At 44.2% G+C, this 17416-nt stretch overlaps 1 protein-coding gene across 2 annotated transcripts in view; it reads right to left on the minus strand.

The window, feature by feature from the left end:
- The window catches only part of LOC118784873 (transcriptional repressor p66-beta-like), a 30244-nt gene that overhangs the window by 1495 nt on the left and 11333 nt on the right, over positions 1-17416 (minus strand). For both annotated transcript variants that reach the window (XM_036539327.1, XM_036539328.1), the window contains exons 2-8: positions 4772-5137; positions 4114-4243; positions 3390-3521; positions 2877-3005; positions 1612-1782; positions 1024-1375; positions 202-404 (exon numbers count right to left, since the gene is read on the minus strand). In XM_036539327.1, the coding sequence (XP_036395220.1) occupies positions 202-404; positions 1024-1375; positions 1612-1782; positions 2877-3005; positions 3390-3521; positions 4114-4243; positions 4772-5136 (1482 nt within the window). In that variant the 5' untranslated portion in view covers position 5137. The remainder of the gene's footprint in view (positions 1-201; positions 405-1023; positions 1376-1611; positions 1783-2876; positions 3006-3389; positions 3522-4113; positions 4244-4771; positions 5138-17416) is intronic.

Genomic DNA, 17416 nt, shown 5'->3' on the forward strand with positions numbered 1-17416 from the left:
ACCTCCTCTTTTGACCCTATTATTGCTTTGGGAGCTTTGGAACGACAAACCTGGATATAGACAATTCTTTCTGTTTTAAATTGGGTGTTTTTTTCTGGAACTGCTCCATCTGGAGCACTTTCAAAAGAAAAGTAAGTCATTTCCTCTTGCAATAGTTAATACGGCGGAGCCAATGAAAGACGCCAGGGGAGCTCAGCTGACCTGTTCCTGCTGTAGGGCCTTAACAAAGGCGTTCTTCAGCCGGTTGGTGTGCTCCGCTTTTAAGGCCTTCTTCTGATTGGACGTCATGCACAGCTCGCAAAGGATGCGCCCGCCCTTCTCCTGCTTCCAATGCGGGGTGAAGTCCGTCCTGCACTGGGCACATATGAAGGGCTCCATGCGCGACAGTGGCGGACGTAGTTTACCTGTGGGGACAGAGAGGGGGGCACTCAGGTACAACAGGTACCAACAGGTACAGTGGGACGCATCTGCGAGTATGAGAATTACAGGTTGTTAAGTGTCTGCTGTTCAGTCTCAAAAATGTCATCATGACTCAACAATGGTGACTACATAGAACACATTCACATCACTCTGGGACAGCCATGATACCTACCCTAATTAACCAAGATAGCTAAACACCATTTATAGCTCTGCTGGAAGAAGAAATCTTACTCGGCATAATGGTTACAAGAAATAGCATAGTGGACTGAATATTCTCACATTCAGTCTTGAATTGTCTGAAAGGTCGCCATTTTACTTACTGACCAAGGTCATGTTAACGTACCTCTGCTATTCTAGTTTTTTTCCTTGCAATGTGTGCTCACCCAATTTCCACCATCCTAGTTTAATGATTCCATTAATTATTGCAATGATCTCTTTCCGGTTTCCTCTACAGCTCATCTGCCTCCATCTTCTCATTTCCTTGTGCTGTATTTTGGCATTCATCAACCGAACAGTCTCCTCTCTATAAATCGCACAAATCCAAGACAATGATCTTTTTGCACCTTTAACAACCAGCCCACCTTCCATGCCCCGCCCACTCACCCTGGCTGTCGATGACGCTCTGCACCACCTCCTCCAGCCCCACCATGTAGATGAACTCGCTGTTGGCTGCTGAGGGCAGGAAGTGCAGCAAAGGTGCAGGCGGTTTCGGCGGTGGGATCTCTAGGAGGGTCTTCTCCAGCTGTTTGCGCAGGGCCAGCTTGGCAGCCGCCTGGCTGCTGACCGAGTCTGACAAGGACCCCGCCCCTGGGCTGGGCAGGGGTGAGGGACTCACGGCACCCACGCCTACCACCCCTCCAACTCCGCTGGCCCCGGCTGCCTGCATGTGGGCTAGGTTCATGTAGATGGCAGAGGATCCAGATCGCTGGGGGGCTGACACCTGCTGGTTGGAGGCCTGTATTGCGCATGGACAGAACAAAATGCATGTTGGTGCCCCTGACTGATCTCAACTGAGATGGTCTAGAGCAGAGGTTCTCAAATATTATATTTCCACGGTTAACTATTGGACCATACAACCTGTGGAAGTCACCAGAAAAAGTCTGATAACCATAGGTCTAGAGGGCAAAATATGGTGTCAAAAACCCACACACAGGTTCCCCATCTCCTGGATACAGGCAGCTGGCCTATTACCGTCTGGTAGCTGACAGCATTGTTGATGTTTCCAGTGGTGGATCGCATCATGCCAGGCTTGGAGGGTACCCTCTGGCCCTGCAGTTGGGCGGGATTGGGGGCGATGACCCGCTGAGACATCATCATTGGAGGGAGGGAGGCATTGGCGGCTGATCTGATCACCGTATGACCCTGTAGTGGAGGGTTTGGGGGTGAATCGTAGGAAGAGACATTTACATGCAAGAAAACATTGTCCCCAAGACCCATATCCTCTATAGCCACTAGATGGCAGCCTTTACAAAGGTAATAGAGCAAAACCAAGGTACAGGATCATACCCAGTGGAGGACGATATTTCACATGAAGCCTGGCCAAGAACAAGCAAGCCATTGTGAGTCATTTTTTACATGTGGAACTCATATTGCCAGCCTAACTTTCGGCTACATCAGTGAATTACATAAAAAGGTCTGCCACTTACTAATAGCATGTATTACACCATGTTCCCACCCGTCACACACATAAAAGGGCACTTTTGGCTGACTGAAAAAATTATCTGTAGTTTGCCTCATCATTGAATAAATATCTTCACCTGGACCCAATTTTAAGGCCTAAGTACAAGGTCATTGAAAATGAACCCAGGAAAAGTATTCAGTCAGCTGCTCAGTATCTGTAACTACGGAGCCTGTAACTAAGAGCATGTGGTCAAAAAATTGTTAGTAGCCACTAATTACTACTTTGAACCTTCAATTTACCAATCAGAACCCTCAATTTAACAATGTACATCCTCAGATTATCAATTCAAATGAGGGTTCCAGTTAGTAATTCTAGAGTACAAATTAAGAAATTGAGGACTCCAATTAGTAAATTGAGGGTTCAAAATACAAATTTTATAGTATAGATTATTCATCTGAGGTCTTTGTATTATTACTCAGGGATACCAATAAGTGAACTGAGGGTCCAAAAATGAAATTAGTGTGTATGAGTTAAAAGGGGAATTTTTATTTGACTGTCCTCTTTGCGACTCAGTAACTAGTCACACTTCCCTGGGATTTTATTTTCTCACAGAACCACTCTCTTTTGAGACAAACAAATACCCATAGCCACACACATAGATCATCAAGCACATACACACACAATAAAGCAAAACAACCAAACAGTTACGGACATCAACAGTAGCACAGATGAAAGTGAGAGAAAAAAAAAACACAATTGTCTAAAAGAAAGACGGAAATGTCCGAGGTTGAAGAATGCAGGTACAGAGAGGAGCAAACACACGGCCCTGTCCCACCTGTACAGTGCGGAGGTTCTGTGGCTCCGGGGTGTGGAGGCCGGGCCGCATGGGCAGCTTGCTCATCCCCTGGGAGCTGTGAATGGGGGGCGGCTGCACAGAGGAGGCGGCGTTCTGCACCACCGGCACCTGGGGCAAAGACGCGTGGTCAAAACACGGGACGTGTCACAGCGGTCCCGACAGGGCATGCAATCCACTGCAAAGCGGAGGAAGCTCGTTTTTGAACGGAAACAAGTTTACTCGCTGCCAGCGTGCTATTTCCATCCGACTGTCAAGCCACCGGACTTTGGGGGGAGACCGCAACGGGAGAGAAAATGATTAGGCTGTACTTGGGAGGGTCATTTTTTTTTTTCTTTTGCAAAGGCACGGCGCAACCCGTTTTCCACCGCACACGCAGACGACATGCTAGGACGGGTCTGGCGGAAGGCCAGGCCGGCAGCAGCGTGCTCCCGCTGCCCGGGCTGCTGAGAGTGTACAGAGAGTGTGGGGAGAGTGCCGCTGTGAGACGCTGACCTTCTGCACCAGGTTCTCCTTCTGCATCTGGCTCTGCCGCAGCTTCTTCAGCAGCACCAGCCGGGCCTCCTCCAGGCGCAGCTCCTCTCTCAGGGCCTTGATCATCTGCTGCCGCTCCTCGCCGCTCTTACCCTAATGGACAGACGCAGCGGCACGCACGCACACACGCAAACCACACACACACACAGACACAACACACACACAGACATACACACACACACAGACACACACACACACAGACACACACACACACACAGACACACACACACAACACACACACACAGACACACAGACACACACACACACAGACACACACAGACACACACAGACACACACAGACACACACACAGACACACACACAACACACACAGACGCAGGCACAGGCATACAAGCACATGCACACACCCACCAGATACACACACATACAAGCACACAGACACACACACACACACAGAGAAACGCCCACAGGAACGCACATACCCAAACAATTCACACATGCAGGGAAAACACAAAGGCACGCACACATAAAAACAATACACACATCCAGGCGAACAGACACATATACAAACAGGAGCCTCAGTGTTGGATGACGTCAGAAAAGCACAACATACACAGAGCATATGAATGTGTGGCAGATACGACTGGGCTAGTTTTTGTCCTCACTGATGCAGCATCCTATGCAAGGAATGAGCATTTTGTGGCCCTAAAAAATTCCCCCTCATACCTTGAACATCTCCACACTGGCAGCTCTAAGCCTCTCCTCGGCACGTGAGGACCCTCTGGGGCTGGAGGCCTCGTTGTCTGACAGGACTATCACATCTGGAGAGGGGGTGTTGCGCTCTCTGTCCACATCACTGAGGGAAGGAACAAGGGTGAATTGGCACTAAAAACAAATACATATGCAGGATTCTTACCTCGCTCTCTCCCGAACACACACACACACACAGACACAGACACAAATACCCACACACACACACACACACACACACACACACACACACACACACACACACACACACATATACACACATATACACACACACATACACACACACACACACACACATACACACACACATACACACACACATACACACACACATACACACATACACACACACACACACACACACACACACACACACACACAATGCAGAAGAATGCAGTCTAGGCCTTTGGAGCCTGAAGTAGTTCTGTACCTCCATTAAAAATATATATTTGGTCCTACAAGGATGAATGGGCTTCCAATCTAAATACAAGACTTCAATCAAGAAATTAAATATCTTAGAATGTAAACCAAAACTGTTCCAAGGCCAGCAGAATGGCATTTCCCTTGCCTGCCACCCGCACCCCACCCATGCTGTGCTGCCTCCTGCACTCACCCCCGCCTGGCGCTCATGTCCACGGGCTCGTCCCCCATGTTCTCCTTCCCGCTCTTCCCCACGCCCCCGTGGGCGGCCGACCCGCCGCGCAGGCTCCCGTTCATCTTCTCCTCGTAGCACACAGGCCCCGTCAGGCCCTGGCCCCCTCCCGGGGAGCCCTTGGCCTCCCCCGGGACCCCGGTGGCGCCCGCCTCCAAACCAGCCAGGTCCTTGCGCTTGAGCAGGGCCAGCATCTTGAGGCGCTCCATGGCCTCGTGGCCCTCCATCTTGAGCCGCTTGGGCAGAGCCTCGTCCCGCTCCTCGGGGGCGTCCAGGCCGCGCTTCAGCAGGTTCATCCGCAGGGTCTCCTCGCTCATCCGCTCCATCCTGTGCCAGGAGGGGGGGGGGTTAGTGGAACGGCTTGGGGAGCACTCGGCTACGCGCAAGGAGCGTGACAGGGATATGATGCACAGCTTGGGAGCGGCAGTCACCACAGCTGAAAGTGACCCGAGTGTGCTGTGCACCCGAGGAGGCCCCGACGCTGCAAATTCAGATTCCCCTACACCGGCGCTGCCATTTAGATTACACAAAACTCTCAAGCTGTCTGTGACATAAAGGAAGCGTGACCAGCTTCCTGCGTTAAATCTCAACCTAGACAAAGTCTCGAAAACAAGAAGCAGAGAGTACTCAGAAGGAGTAACACGAGGAAGAGGGTGATGCATTAGAATGACGTGTTAGGTCCAAAGCTGTCTGTGCTGGACCGGAACCAGGGATCTACCTGCGTGCCAAATTGTTCTCCATCCAAAACGACGTCTCGCTTACATGAGAGGTAGAAAGCAATAAAGAAATTGTTTCAGGAACTGAGGTAAGGAGAGACGGCGAGAAGGCAAGGAACAAGAGTACTAGTGGAAATAAACTGAGGCTGATACTGCACCACTGTAAGGGAAAACAAAGCGTCTGCAGACTAAGCAGGGGGCTGTGATTTAGGGACATGAAAACAGACAAGGAACAGTGAATCAAAGCCACAACACTAAAGAGTTACAGGAGGGTGTGGTGGTGGGGGAGGGGAGCGCTAAAAGCCAACGTACAAAGCACTGGATGCTCCACTGACAGAAAATGAGATTTAAGTGGATGGGTTTTCACTCGCTATCCATGAGTCTGCTGCCACACCTAAGGATTTCCCTGTATGCCTTTGGCTAAGAAGGCAAAGAAAAATGCTCTGTAAGCCCAATAAATCAAGCATACTGTCTCCTCAGAGATCCACATGCAGAAATGAATATGTACATCCTCACAAACAAATCCATTCACTGTCTCTGTGTGTCAGAGCATGTCTGTCTGCCGATGACAAACTATCATTTTCTTCAAAGATTAATGAAGTATTTCATTTTCCATACAACCCCGACAGAGTAGTTTGTTTTCAAGATTCACACAGTGTTGTTTCATATCAAATTTGTCACGCAAACAGATATGAATTGTAAGAAGGTTGCTTGTCACAAATGTACAAACACAATATTTCTGTGAATGCCACACAGACACTGAAGTGGTGTTTGAAGTGCTCTGGTATGAAGTTAATATGCACAGAGCTGTACAAATTTAACATCCCAAACCCAAACATTTTCAGTGACTACCCCTCCCTGCCGCCACTCCTTACCCCATAAATCTTTTCTAAAGCCAAGAGAAAAAAATGGTTGTTATCTGAAGAATTAATACATTTATATTCTTAAGTCAGCTGCATCACACAAAAATGATGCATTTTGTACCTGCTAAGGAGAGGTTTGCACAGCCATCTGCAAAGGCAGCTCTAGTACAGTTTCCACCCCACAACATAAGCATTCCACATCAGCACCCCACACTGCACTCTTTCATTTTATGTGGATTACTAATCAAATTCAATGCTAGATGGGCTAAATTAAATCCACTCACCTGACAACACAAGGCAGGGGGGTGTTGAAATTTGCCTGTACATTTTTTGTTGTTACCATTACTTTGCAGATAGGAACATAAAAAAGTCTTTAAATGTCCACGGGGGAGACGACAGCCTAAATATGTATGAATTTAAAAACAGTTCAATTTCGTGCACAGCCGAATGCAACCTCCTTGATTTTTGTACTCGAAACAAATGTTAAAGCGCAATCAAATGCTCTGCGGCTAATGCCACTTCAGAAATTCAAGAAATACATTTCAGGATAATTTTGCATGCTGACCATGTTAAAGACGTGGCTCTAGCTATTCACTACAGCATTGCATTTCTTACTAAAAATCACAGGTCATTGGGAAGATCAAAACTTTTTTCACTGGATTTGCAAATGTAAAACTAAAAAAACTGAATGCAGACTTAACAGACATTTAACTAAACCCAGACATATATCAAAATGGAGGCAACCTGCAGTTTCCTCAAGCAATGCAGCACAGGGGAATTGTACACAACCAATTTGTGTGCATTTCAGACAGTCAATTCCACTTCCAAAAGTGGTACTTCCCCCATCCAGCACTTAACTGGAGCTGACCACAGCTCTGCTGCTTTGAGACATATTGTTTGTTTTGCAAACTACAGTCTGCTATGTTATCACTTCTATCCAACACCCATGACGCCCATCAACCAATCGAACAAACGCGCTCATCAGCTGCAGAGACAGCAATGACATCATTAGAAATTCATGAAAAAAATGAAAACTTATGGAAAGTGTTTGGCTGGATGTAGCCAAAAGGATGAGGCAAGCTACATGCTCAGCTAGCTCCACAAGAAAGCTAAAGCACCAAAAGCATCAGCTCTGTGTGCCTTCCTCATCCTATACCAAGCATTTCTGATTCAATATTGAAAAATCTGTTGGATGCATGAGTTTTACGTCCAAACAATCACTTCAGTTTTCTAATGCTTATTAAATTCCTCCAGGGAACTAGAAAAATACTTTCATGCTCCAAATAATACAAAAGATTTAGAATCACAGTAAATGGACTCCTGGAGAAAAAAAAAATCAGAGAAATGCTCATAGTGGCAGCATAAATGGAAACATGTAGCCCCGCTTTTCATTCTGAAAATGATTTTTTAAATCTCATTATAATTGTTACGAAATCACAGTGTAAATCTGTGGTCTGAAAGAGCTTTCCTTCATGTCAATGTGGTGGTATTATTTCCGTATCAAAGAGGGCTCCAGTCACTTTAGAACCATCGCCAGCAAGCAAGATGTCAGGTGGAGAATTGATCAAAATGATCAAATTCTGACGCAGACACAGGAGAACAGAGTCCCCAGAGCAGCAGAGCACAAGTGCACGAGCTCAGTCAATGTTTGTTAGCATGACTACATGCTGATATGAGCTCAATTAGGACAATGACACACAGGCCTAGCATGACCTCAATTCTCATCCAGGCAGAATGGCAGTAATGCGATATGTACATGGGAGAGAACATGCTCCAGGGTGGGTCTCACAACAGATCATGTTTGGGTCTCGCTGTACTGGCGTTTGCGGCACATGTGAACATGTCATCTTGCATGTTAAAGTGCCTCCGAGTTAATCATGTGCACACATGTGATTTTCAGGGTGGGTTAGGCCATGTGTCATGTGCTAGGGCCTTGAACAATCAAGGGTATGCACACACCGGCCTGGGTTAGGCAAGCTGGACTACATTTTCAGAATGCAAGGGGACAAAAAGAACGTAAATGGGGCAATGCTGTGAACACCACCCTGCCTTTTGTGTTAAAACTATCAAAAATATGTCCAATATTATACAACAGCAGGACTTCCCCTCCTCACCAAAAGGCCTTAAAATGGACAAGCCTTGAAGAACACTCTGAAGGCTGTAATATCAAACACTAAGATGCTGATGTGGGCCGCTGTTCCACACCTAAAAAAATCACCTCTCAGCTTTACAGACACCAACACAGCAAAAGTATGAAAGTTTCACATGCAACATGCTCGACGGTGCTGGCTGAATAACCTAGTCCTTTTAATTGCATGGATTTATTTATTCTAAGGGGGAATGCGTCTGAAAATGAAAGCATTCAGATCACAACTTGTACTTTGGTTGGCACTAAAGAATGCCTTAGCTAAAACAGGCCGAGATGCAGAGAGGGTCTGCAGCGGTACAGCGGGTTGTGCGCTGGGAGTCAGCGGGTAAAGTCTCAACGCCTTCGCTACATCACTGCCATCCAGTCGCTCAGTAAAAACGCCTGGTTAGGATTTGATGACAGGCTGGGGGGGAGGGGTGCCGGGATGGTTATAATTAGAGCAAAATGCCTCATCGGGCCAAATTAACAACCCCCACCCCACCCATCCTGCAGCCTAAAAAAATGTTTTTTTTCATATCCCCTTATTTATAATATATACAGCTCAGTGAATCATGCACATTTCCTTTATTGAAAAGAAAGTGAGAGAGAAAGAAAAAACGCCTACATATCCAAACCCTAGCAACCTCCTGGCCGAGCCACCCACCTCGAATAAGATGGAGAACGAGTGCACACAAGCACAAGCCAAACCGACCATGGTACCAACAAGCCAATCGAAATTGCCCTGTGGTGTGTGTGCCTGTCTTTGCGCGCCCCCCCTCCCCGTCGCCCCCCGTCCCCCTTTACATAATATAATGACTGTTTCCCTCAGCTGCTACACAAACCAGACTCTTTCTCCTCAACCAACCCCCGCCCCCCATCAAAATCCGCACACGCGCACTTCACAACAGACACACAGTTCTGGGCACTGTGCCAGGCAACACAACAGCCAGACGCCTCCGTACAGCTCTGGGACGAGAGGAAGAAAAAGAGGAGCTCAGACGAAGAGATGGTGGAAAGGGAGACCAGCATTAGAGCTCGGGGAGCATTCTCCATCTCACTACCTTCATCTGAGAGCAAAAAAAAAAAACAATCTCAGGTTAATCTGATATTGGTGCTGAGATTAAGACATTTTACACATATATGCACAAATGTACCAGCAGAGCAAAGCATTGTGCTGCGCTGGTAGAGTAAAACATTAAAAAGGATCTAGGCCTTTAGGGCCAGAGAGAGAAAGAGAAGGAGAGAGTGTGTGAGTGAGGGAGAGATAGAGAGAGAGAAGCAGAGAGAGAGAGCTTTGTACTGTGGCCTCAAGCTGTCTCCAGCCCCACACAAAGGCAGACACGCTGGGATTTCACAGGCCGTGCCAACATAAGGCACTCTTTGTTCCCCTCCTCACCCCCTTCCATTTTACTACAGTTGTGCCACGCCAACAAAGCAACCATATAAACATAACCCTCTTCCCCCCCACCCCCGTCCCTACCCTTTTGCAACGCTCACCCCCTGAAAAAAGTACCAGTATGCTCTTTTTTTCTGGTAGTAAAAATAAACACTGTACTTACTTTCAGGGGGCCCCTTGGAGGTAGTGACAGCTAAGATTTTTTTTTCATTAATGTATTTTTAATATCCAAGCCCCCAGGCCCCTTTTTTGGTGGAGATAAAAGGGAGGGAGAGGAGACTGTGTAGGGGCAAGCAAGAAGGGCCAGTCAAAGACAGGGAGAGGGAGAGAGGGGGAGAGAGAGAGAGAGAAAGTAGGCGGTACCCTCCTGACATGTCATTCTCATACACCGACAACTCATAATTCCCACCACCCCTCCCCCCACCATCACCCAGTTCTTTATGTGTGCACCATAACTGCCTGTCAATCAGCTAGCTTATGCAGTTTGTTTTAAGGGCTACCACACTGCACCCCTCCTTCTCCCCCCCCTCCATGGCCCATCCCCACCATCCCCACATCTGTTCCCCTGACCCCCCACCCACACATACACAGACTTGCTTTGCTCAGTCCTTCTAGTCATAACAGGCTTGAGATGTTTTCTAAACAAGCCAACACCAGGCGATGGATGCAAGTCTGTTTTCCGCACACACCGAACACATGACCTGCATGAGAAAAATTAATCAAGTTGCCCAAAACTCATGATGCATGTCTGGTGGTTCAAAGCAGACTTCTGATTAGAGTACCTCTTTAACAGTATCAAGCCGTGGTGCACATCAGCCCTGGTGCGCCATCACCAGGCACATCGCTGCTGGCGGATATTTTCAGTTTGATGTGTATTGAGCCAAGCTTTCGTTTACGGGCTACGGCGGAGTTTGGATTCATAAAGGCACTGCTGGATCTAGGGTCAGGCAGGGTCATGTGCACAAATGGGGTGATGAGACAGCTGGCTGCATCTACACCTGGAACACCTACTTCAGCTGTGCTCTGACACCCAGTGTTCCGGCGCATGGGACCATGACAAGCTGTGAGGAGCAGCAGCATGGGCAGATGACTTTGTGGAACCCATGAGTTCACATTCTTCTACGCTTTCATGACAACAGCGTACAGTATGGTATTTAATCCCTTCGGCACATTTTTTCGGCGTAATGGAAAAACACGGAATGAGATTGTTTTGTGCGTTATTTGACATTTACAGATGAGGTCCAGCAAGGATTCTTCTCCAGAATGTTTTTCATTCAATGGTTGCAAAGCATAACGCGAGAATCAAATTCTCAAAATCTTGTGATCTTATGAATTTGAGACATCAGAACTAAATTCCAATGAGCGGTCTGTTCCTGTGTTCTTGTCACAGCACAATATCATCACTTATCCCAAATTTACAAATGGCATGGTAACTGGAATGCACCAGAACTGATGTAACAAAGGAATTGGATAAATAAATTACATTCATGCTATAATGTAATGGAGATAACTTTTGAAACAAGGACTGCAAGGAGTTGCACAGTCATAGTGCAATCTATGTCTTCACAGTGCAGGATTTCATCTTGTGCCATTGGGCTGTCAAAGGTGGGCATGTGGAAAAAATCCTGAGGATCGCGTTTCTTGCAAAGCTTAAATGGACAAGGTTCAATCAATAGGATAGACTCCTGCTTGGGGTCATTTTAATAATCACTCAGCTGTGCCAGTTCATGATCTGATCCAATGTGGAAGAAACCTGGATATAATTCTGTATTATTATTACTAGTGCTTAATGATTTTGTTCCATATATTTGACATTTACCGCTGATGAACTTGGATTTTGCTACATTGCAAGTTTGTTTGATTGTTTAAAATCTGCAAATTTCATCATAAGACACATCACACAATATAATATTTTACTTAGCCTACTTACTTTTTTCCAGATAGATTGCTTCCCTCAAAATAGTAATGGGCAAAGGGATGTAGTCAACTCATCTGCATGACTGTTACCTTTTGAAAAACCTGGAATGCTTAAATGACGATTTATATGTAGATGCCCACTCATTTAATTAGTCACTTTTCACATACCTGTGATGCGATGTAGTACATATAGTACACAATCACATCATTTGAATGCAGTTTTAGGCTGTATTGTATTAAGATAGGGGTGATGATCAGATCACTGGAAAGCAGCGACTTGTTCTCCTATGGGGCTGTGATTGGCACCTGAGTACTTTCCAAATTAGGTAAAAATGTATCTGTTTGTGTAAGAGATTTGCATTTTTCCAAAAGGTGTTTGTTTTTACAAGTATCCCCTCTGTAGAACACATATTTAATTGACTCAAAACAGTGCTGTGATAAACTGTATGAATGGTCCTACATAAAATGCCTATAATTTGAATTGTAGTCTACATTAAGGCTATTATGACAAAGATTCCAATGAGTAGATACATTACATGTCTCGCATTACCCCCCTCAGGGGCAGGGCAAAATTCATACTCCACTTTGTTCACTATACAATATGGCATCCAACACGCATCATTTCTTAATATGCAAAACAACATGACATGTGCCATCATTTAGGCCTAGCACGATGTGATGCAATGCCGGTTCTGGCCTTAATTTTGGAGTCAAGCTTGGTGGATTGTATCACAAAACCTTTTGCATCAGGCACTGCACCAAATGAAACAAAAGAAATTTAGAGACTGCTGTTCTACTGGGTCAAAGATCACCAAAATAAACAATTCATGAGGGGAACAATCAACGTGACAAATAAGAGTGGGAAGCGGAAGGAGAGAAGGAAAGACTGAATAATGCTAACAGACCAGGAGTGCTAACACAGCCTCAGGCAATGAAATCTGAGACATTCATCATCATATTTGCTTATATGGACTTCCCATTGCCACTATTTATTTTTGGTGGCGACTGGAGAAGCCCTTGCAAGAATGCAAGCTTGCTCACTATCTGACCGAGACACTACTACACTAGAGATGCTAGAGAAAAAGAACTGCGGGGCTGCCACAGATTGGCTTTAATAGGAAAGGTTTTTTTCAGCTTCAGCTCTCTTTTTTAAGAGCTGAAGATCAGCACCGAATTCAAAGGAATGCTGCTATTTGAAATCAACCCTTTTCTCAGAATCACAACCTACAGCTTTTCTAAATCCTTATCAGCTGCTTAAAACCATCAGGCCTTGGCCATTTTAACTCTTTCATTTATATATACATTTGATTTATTTATGCACATTCAAGAACACAGCAGCGATGCTTTTTGGTTTTCAAAGAAAAGCTCTCAGGCAAGATAAAAACTTAGGGGGGTGGGGGTCCTGTACTTTTTCCATCACTCTGCAAATATGATCAGGGAGCTGTATTCCAATTACCACAATGAACACTGGTAATCTGGGTCCACGGGACCTTAAGAGTATGGACCAGGAATGACAGCCAGGAACTTAAACACAAACTCCAATGCTTTGCCATTGTTTTTCCAGAATGCTGACCCCACACTTGATCCCACCCACGTAGGACAATATAAAAGCTGGCCGCAATTACAATATGACCATGCTGGCTAGATTTACTATTCATATAAACAAAACAAAGGCATCAGCCATGATTGGTACATGCAATAAAGTGCATGTTAAAGTATATCAACTCCACAGATGTTCAACTCCTTCAGGTGTTCAACTTGTCTTGCATTCAGCCAATCAATAATTTCTAAAGTGGCAGACAACTAGTCATTTGTAGTAACGAATTCCCTTAAACTGAAAAGTGATGTTAGCCCTCTAGTTAACTGACTATGCCCATTAGCGTCATTGGTTATGAAGACTTGAGATTTGAAACATTAAAGGAAAAAAGAAATACAGCAATCCTCTGAAAACTGCAGGGTTTGGATTCCTGAAAAATTTGTGGCTGGCAAAATTTAATGGGAAATCCAGAGTTTGCAGAAGTGCATAATCAAAGCCTAGCTACATTTCCCGTTCATTCACCAAACATATAATAATAACAATTACATGGTAAATACAAGGTAATTATAAATTATCATGACATCTTACCTTGATATTATTTACCCTGTAACCGTTGTCTTTACTGTGACCTCGCTTTCCTTTATGGTTCTAAAAGCAAAGAGGATTGTGGACTTACCAACAGTGGATTGATCTAACCCTGATGCTGTTTTACACTGACGCTGTGCTCACTGTTGATAGTAATACATATACAAACAACTCCTCTTAGAGCAGGAACTTGATTCTCAGTTTTGGACTGCTGTCTGCATGTTGCAGACATGCTAAACTCTGGACACATAAAGCTACATCAAACGGTATGCAAATGGAAAAAAAAAAACAGACATATGTAATATGCAGATGGAAGGGACTGCTGGGAGGGGATTGCTATACTATAGATGTAAAAAGCCACAACAAAACTGAAACAGTGCCATTGAAATAACAACAGTACAATCAATATACTGTTAGGAGCAAGTGCCACAGTTAAGGGGAAAACATAAAACTAACCAAATGTAAGTGCTATAAAATCAATCACAGAGAGCACCACTAATCAAGAGCCTGTGGAGTTAAGTATATTACTGAAAGGAGAGACTCTGAGGTCAGGGGGCCAAGATGAAGTCTAAGAGATGGCTTTTCAATCTGTGCCAGAAGATGCCAGGGCCTGTTTGACTGATATAGGTAACTTACACTAGGTAACTCCACTAAGGGCCAAGGATTTTGAATACTTAAATCTTAATGGCTAGCTCAACTGACATATTTGACGGAGTGACAAACCTGGCACACAGAACAGCACAAGCAGAAACCTGGCCAAGGAAGAGCATTTAACAAGTTTTAGGTGTGAGAAAGGTGGAACTGCATGCTGGCCAATGAGGATGTAGCTACATCACCTCTGAAAGTGCATTTGCCCTAGCAAAGGCAACAAAGAATAAGCCAAATGTTTTGTGCTGTGTATTAACAAAAGGGATGAAATGATGATAGTATTGCAGTTTTGTAATTTCCCAACAACCAACAGGCCTATAGATCTGAAGTATATATATGCTAATGTTCTTTGAAGCATTGTTGGTGTGCACAAATGTAGTCAGTATACTGTGTGTTTAAAATAATGGAAAATTCCCAGAGAAAATGCTCCACATAGAGTAATGGAGTTTCTTTTAAATGACACTCAGAACTTGCTTAATTATTACAGGTATACTGTCCATTGCATTAATTTATTTGTAATGCTTAGACAAAATCCAAAACCCAGTTACATCCAACCCATTTGTGCTGTGCTCTGTCTGCACACCATGTATTCTCAGTCAGACACCTGTCGCATTAAACACCGGCACTTTGATCGCTAAGTGTGATTTAGAGAAGAAAAGACGGAGATTATCCAATTATCAGTTGTGTTCGTCATGCATAATAATAATGCTAATGTCATTAGCTTGTCCTAGTTAAAATAAAAATTACATTAATTGATGAACTTCTGCCTTGTCTTAATGACATCTGTGTTACATAGACTATTTTATGTTTATGTGGTACTAGGAGTATACTGTTAATAATTTTTTTTCACTTTTTAACTGTTGTAAGGCTAAATCTATTAAGTTGATGGCACAAAACAGTTGCAGGTTTCCTGAAATTAGAAGGCGTACAACATACAGTGAGGATGATGGTATGGATGGCATTTCAAACTACCTGGATGCTTCAATTTATCCCCTGAAGGTGGTATAAATGACACTGCTGACAAGCGGCGCTTACAGCTGTACCCGTGCGCAGTTGACACGCACCAACAGAGAGCTAAACCAACACTCAAAGTGGGAAATAATGCGCAGTGTGCTCAAATGACCTGGATGGTATAGAATCACAAGGAAATTGTCACTTTTAAAGCACAAAGCAACAGGGAAGCAACATGGACAAGGGGAATGGGTTAAACATCGGGCATGCAGCAGGTGCACAGCCACCGGAGCTGCTCCTAATACGTCTCCTCTGAAACCGAGAGGAAGTCATTCCAAGGTTTTCCACCGCCGTACCCTTCCCGACTGTCCCCAACAAAGAGCAAATGCATATTCCATCCATTCAAAAGTAATAAATCATTGTTTAAGGGAAATTACATCTGATAAATTGCACGCCCTTTAGCCATGGCATAAGTCACACTTGTTTTTACTTGACTGTCTATCACTGTTTTTTCTCTCTTGCTTTCTCTCTCATTGTGGTTTCAAGGCAGGATTGCCTGAACCATATTTGTGATGCATGAAGTATGAAGCACCTATATAGAAACAGAAAAGAGGATTTATCAGTAAATATAAATGCATACCTGGGTTTATCCAAACACATCCAAAAATGACCCATCTGAGACTGAAAGCATTTTTCTCCTTTTCCAAATTGTCCTGTCATTTGGATTGAACACCACTTCTTATTTGTAACTTGGCATAATTTCATGCTGTTTAAACTGTAAATCTGAGACAAAATGGCATGCCTTTGATAGTGGAACCTTGTCTTAATCTAATCTAATTGTGAACTGTGAGCAACACATCATATCTTTTGAGACTGAGAAGAATATTCAGCAGACGTTACCAAAAGGAATTATTGCTATTGCCAAATCATGTAAAGCACAAACGTATGATGGGAGATCAAATGTGTTGATTACATCTGAATCTGGTTGCAGGGTTGGGCCAAAACATATTTAGCATACTTTTAATATTACACTTATGGCCCTATAACTACAGAAAAATATTTCAAAACTCCAGATTTTAGCATGTTTAATCTTTAATTTTCATTCACAGTTGAAGTTTGCATATATTACTAGTAAAAGTATAATTAATAAATATAACTAATAAAATGTCTATATGTGCCAGGAGGAAAAAAAACACTTTTTAATTGATCTGCATCAACATATTCATATTCATATCTGTTCACAAGAATGTTTTGTTGAAGTATACAGGTGATAGTCTGTAGCACACTATTTATTAACTTGGCAATTACAGCCTTTGTTGTAAGGAGAGAACCCATTCAAATTGTTAAAGTAAAGAAATTGAATGATTGCTTAATAATCATTCATTATGCTCCTCACAGAGAGGGCAAGTCAATGTCTAGGGGGCAGGAGAACTAAATTACAACTCGAAAAAAGTCACGAGGCTGTATCTCCCATTAATGCTGGCCTAGAGCAGATCATAATATTGTCAGGGAACATGGAAAACCAATAAGAGGAAATGGGAGGTCTAGGCATAAGGGCAGCAGCGAAGAAGCCAATTTGCCAGTTGGTAGAGTTACATCACGATCAATCCACACTCTAGCACCCCAGCCATATATTACAGGGGGCAAATGGGATCATAACTTGCATACAGCTAGTTCCTGACACTAAATGAGACTAATTACTAGGGAACAGAATCCACACCAACAGAGCTGTAATTGGTTGTCTTTGACCACATGTGAGCTGAGGGTAACAAGGTGTACACACAATGCTAATGGAGGCTTTCTTTGCCAGGAGGAATTAACAGAATTAGCCATTTCATTTGAAATGCCACAGAGGTAAGTCTGCC

The sequence above is a fragment of the Megalops cyprinoides genome, chromosome 10, assembly GCF_013368585.1.
Source record: "Megalops cyprinoides isolate fMegCyp1 chromosome 10, fMegCyp1.pri, whole genome shotgun sequence".
NCBI classification, from domain to species: domain Eukaryota; kingdom Metazoa; phylum Chordata; class Actinopteri; order Elopiformes; family Megalopidae; genus Megalops; species Megalops cyprinoides.